The following is a 3,671-nucleotide window of genomic DNA, read 5'->3' on the forward strand; positions in this document are numbered from 1 at the left end:
GGGGTACTTATTAGGATGATCTCACACACACACACACGCTTTTGTAAGTTTTGGTAGCTCATGGGATCCTCTGAACCAACAGGGCTTCAGCTCGTAGCAGGTATACACCAAATCCCTGCTGTCCCACTGGGCTCTGCCCACAGACATTCACTCAGACACCATTTTGCTCTTTTAGGGACCCCACCCCACTCCCAGGGCCCCTGCAGTCACCACCACTGAGGCTGATTAACAAAAAACACCACATCAAATTCCTTTACTTCTGAGGTCTCCCCCTAAAGGGAGGCAAGAAATAGAACATTCTTTTTTTTTGGAGAGAGGGGGCTTAATAAAAAATGGTATAATTAGTCAAATACTGATCTCGGTTAGGCCCTCTCTGTGCCGTGGGCCCAGTCCTAGCTGGCTGCACCCCCTATAGCCCCACCTCACCCCGGCATAGGAGGTGGCACCAAGAGGGGCAGAGGGAAGCCAGCCCCAGAAGGTCCCTGCTCAGCCCCTCCAGAGGGAGTGGCAAGGCAGGCCCCCGGACTGCAGGGACGTCACCACCGCAGAAAATCCCGGATGAGCTTCCAAAGCTTAGTGATCCACAGGTTGACACCGAGGTCCATCAGGTACTGGATCTCGGGTGTGAGCATGCGCCGGCACAGCTGCGCATGTCGTTGCCCGATGCTCTTCTTGAGGTTGTAGCCCAGGATGGACTTGGTGCCCAGCGGCTGCCAGGGTTGCATGGCCGAGTCCTGGATGGCGGCCGCGTCCACTGCCCGGCCCCCGTCGATGCAGATGCGCCGCATACGCTCGTTGGCCTGGCGCAGGGCGGCCACCTCGCGGGCCATGCGCTCCCGCCCGAAGGCCTCCACCTTGCGCCAGAAGCTGGCATTGAAGTGGCGGTAAAGGCGCGCGTCCAGCATGTTCCAGGCGGTGGCGCGCCGGTACAGCTCCCCGGAGAGGCGCGGCACTGGCGAGTCCCGCCGGGCGTTAAGCTTGAAGTAGAGCACGTCCTCCAGTTCCCAGCACAGCAAGTCCTTCAGCAGCACCAGCGACTCGTCGAAGTACTCCTGCAGGAGCACCAGGTGGAAGCGGCGCTCCACTTCCAGGATGTGCTCCTGTACCCGCGGGCTACCAGGGTCCAGGCCGCTGTCGTAGCCCAGGTCGAAGAAGAGCAGGTTCCGGAGGTAGTGCGCGTTGTAGCCGCTGGGGTCGTAATAGCGATCAGGGTCCTGCAGGAACTCGGCCAGCTTGTCGCGGCCCGAGAGCTTCCACGTGAGGGGCACCACGGACCCAAAGTAGTGGAAAGAGGACTCGAAGAGGCGGGCAGGGTCGCGGAGCACCGTGATGAAGGTGGCGTTGGGCTGCACCAGGCCACGCACTTCGTCATAGTGGAAGCGCATGTGGTTGCAGATGATGTTGAAGCAGGCCCCGGGCCGGTAGTCCTGCACCAGGCTGCGGGCAAAGTAGGCCGGGTAGTCGAAGTCATTGCGCCCATTGGGGAAGGCAAACTTGAGCCCGTGCTTCTGGCCGAAGCGGAAGAGGATGTTGAGCAGAGTGCTGCTGCCGGTCTTGTGCGTCTTCATGAACACGATGTCGCGCCGCGGCTGGCAGCCTCCCACGGAGCCATTGGCCGGAGTCACTGCCTCTGGCTCAGTCGGGTCAGGAGAGCAGGGCTCAGAGGCCTCTGGGGTCCTGCTGGGGATATAGAGATAAGGAGAGAGAGCCTCAGAGAGATGCCTGGGCCCTCAGGACTCAGCACCCTCAGCCCTAGTACCTAGAGAACAGGTTTGTTGGGGACAGTGGTGGCAGGGAGCTGAGAATGCTTGTGCCAGTGGTTAGGGTTCTCTGGCCTCAGTTTGCTCATCTGTGACATAGGGTAAGTAACAGGACCTTTTCGTGGTGTTGATGTAAAGTCAAAGTGACAGAAGGCACACATAAAAATTGCCATTTGGTAGGCCAAATATGGTCAGGTATCAGCAATTTCCTCTAGTTCACCCAATGGAGCCCCAGATCACAGTCATCCCACACACAGACAGTGTTACTTGATTCCCATGATCTACGAGGACAGCTCTGTTATTATTCCCACTTCACAGATAAGTATATTGAGACTCCAGGCTACAGAGCAAGTTCTGCACTCAGTGCAATTTCTATCTTGCACAGCATGGTGTCGGGTACAGGGTGGAAGCCCAGGATTGTCAGGGTAGGTGCTATGGGCCACTCACGTGGAGGCCAGGCCAGCATGTAGTGGGGGCACAGCATAGGAGTAGAGCAGCAGCAGGAAGCTGGTGAAGAGAGCACCCAGCACCAGCCCCTTGGCCATGGACTCCCAGCGCTTCTTCTGCGGCAGCGGCATCTCAGGCACCTGCAGTGGGTAGCACAGATTTGGGTGAATATTGGGAGCCTGGCCCCAGGGAGTCTGTTTCCACAACAGCTACAAGCCTGGTAGCCAGGACCAGTGTTGGTCAGCTCTATGGGCCCCTTGCCAGACAGGGACACAGACACTGGAGAGACAGAGACAAACATAGATAGCGAAAGGATTGCACACAGAGACAGTGGGTGAAAGGTCAATGAGAGGTTGGGGAGTGAGGCAGGGAGAAGGCTCTGCTACCTGGTTCTGCCTTAATTTTTAAGCTGGCTGGTGGGTACAGGAGTGTTCATTGCTGTATTTTTCTATACCTTTGTTTTTAGCCTCATAATGAATTATCTTTCTAAGTAAGAAGGAAAAGAAGACCCTGTTTCAGTGTCCTATGCCCCTCTGGGCCCGGGCTAGGGGCTCTCTGGGGTCTGGATCCTTCTCCTTTTAGAAGGCCCAGCCAGCCCCACCTGTCCTGCCCTTCCCACAGTGGCCTAGGTGAGGGACTCAGTGGGGGGCACAGGCTCCTCGTGTCTCCTCATGGGCCCTTATGCCCCTGGGGTCTGTAGGGACAGCAGATGGAGAAACAGAGTCTCAGAGATAGAAGGCTCAGGTCAAACAGCAGGCCAGGCCTCTGTGCACACATCCACCTCTCTCCAGTTGCCAACAGGCAGAGTTGCCTAGTTAAATTCAAAATTCATATCAACTATGAGTAAATTTTTTTTAATATAGGCTCAGTTCCTATAGCTCAATGGTTAGGGCACTGGCCACATACATCGAGGCTGGTGGGTTAGAACTGGGCCAGGGCCTGCTAAACAACAATGACAAGTATAATAAAATATATATATATATGTAGCCGGGCATCGGCAGCACCTATAGCTCAGTGGGTAGGGCGCCGGCCACATGCACTAGGGCTGGTGGGTTTGAACCCAGCCTGGGCCTACTAAAAAAAACAAAAACAAAAAATAGACAGGTGTTGCGGCAGGAGCCTGTGGTCCCAGCTACTCAAGAGGCTGAGGCAAAAGAATCGCTTGAGCCCAGGAGTTTGAGGTTGCTGTCAGCTGTAATGCCATGGCACTCTACTGAGGGTGATATAGTGAGACTCTGTCTTAATTTTTTAAAAAAATTAAATAGCCACGTGTTGTGGTGGGCACCTATAGTCCCAGCTACTGGAGAGGCTGAAGTAAAGAGAATCATTTAGGCTCAGCCCCTGTGGCTCAAGTGACTAAGGCGCCAGCCACATACACCTAATGTGGCGGGTTTGAATCCAGCCCAGGACCACCAAACAACAATGATGGCTGCAACCAAAAAAATAGCCAGGCATTGTGGCGGG

At 55.5% G+C, this 3,671-nt stretch overlaps 1 protein-coding gene across 6 annotated transcripts in view; it reads right to left on the bottom strand.

Moving 5' to 3' along the window:
* Positions 1-231: 231 nt before the first annotated feature.
* Positions 232-3,671, bottom strand: part of GAL3ST1 (galactose-3-O-sulfotransferase 1) — a 16,168-nt gene continuing 12,728 nt past the window's right edge. For 4 of the 6 annotated variants that reach the window (XM_023508947.1, XM_023508944.1, XM_023508946.1 and 1 more), the window contains exons 2-3: positions 2,208-2,347; positions 232-1,677 (exon numbers count right to left, since the gene is read on the bottom strand). In XM_023508947.1, the coding sequence (XP_023364715.1) occupies positions 537-1,677; positions 2,208-2,338 (1,272 nt within the window). In that variant the 5' untranslated portion in view covers positions 2,339-2,347 and the 3' untranslated portion in view covers positions 232-536. Of the gene's footprint in view, positions 1,681-2,207; positions 2,348-3,492; positions 3,521-3,671 lie in introns of those variants that run through there. The other 2 variants (XM_003803327.2, XM_023508948.1) reach the window with 2 other exon arrangements.

The sequence above is a fragment of the Otolemur garnettii genome, unplaced genomic scaffold, assembly GCF_000181295.1.
Source record: "Otolemur garnettii isolate 467f Iridium unplaced genomic scaffold, OtoGar3 scaffold00294, whole genome shotgun sequence".
In the NCBI taxonomy this organism is placed as follows: Eukaryota; Metazoa; Chordata; class Mammalia; order Primates; family Galagidae; genus Otolemur; species Otolemur garnettii.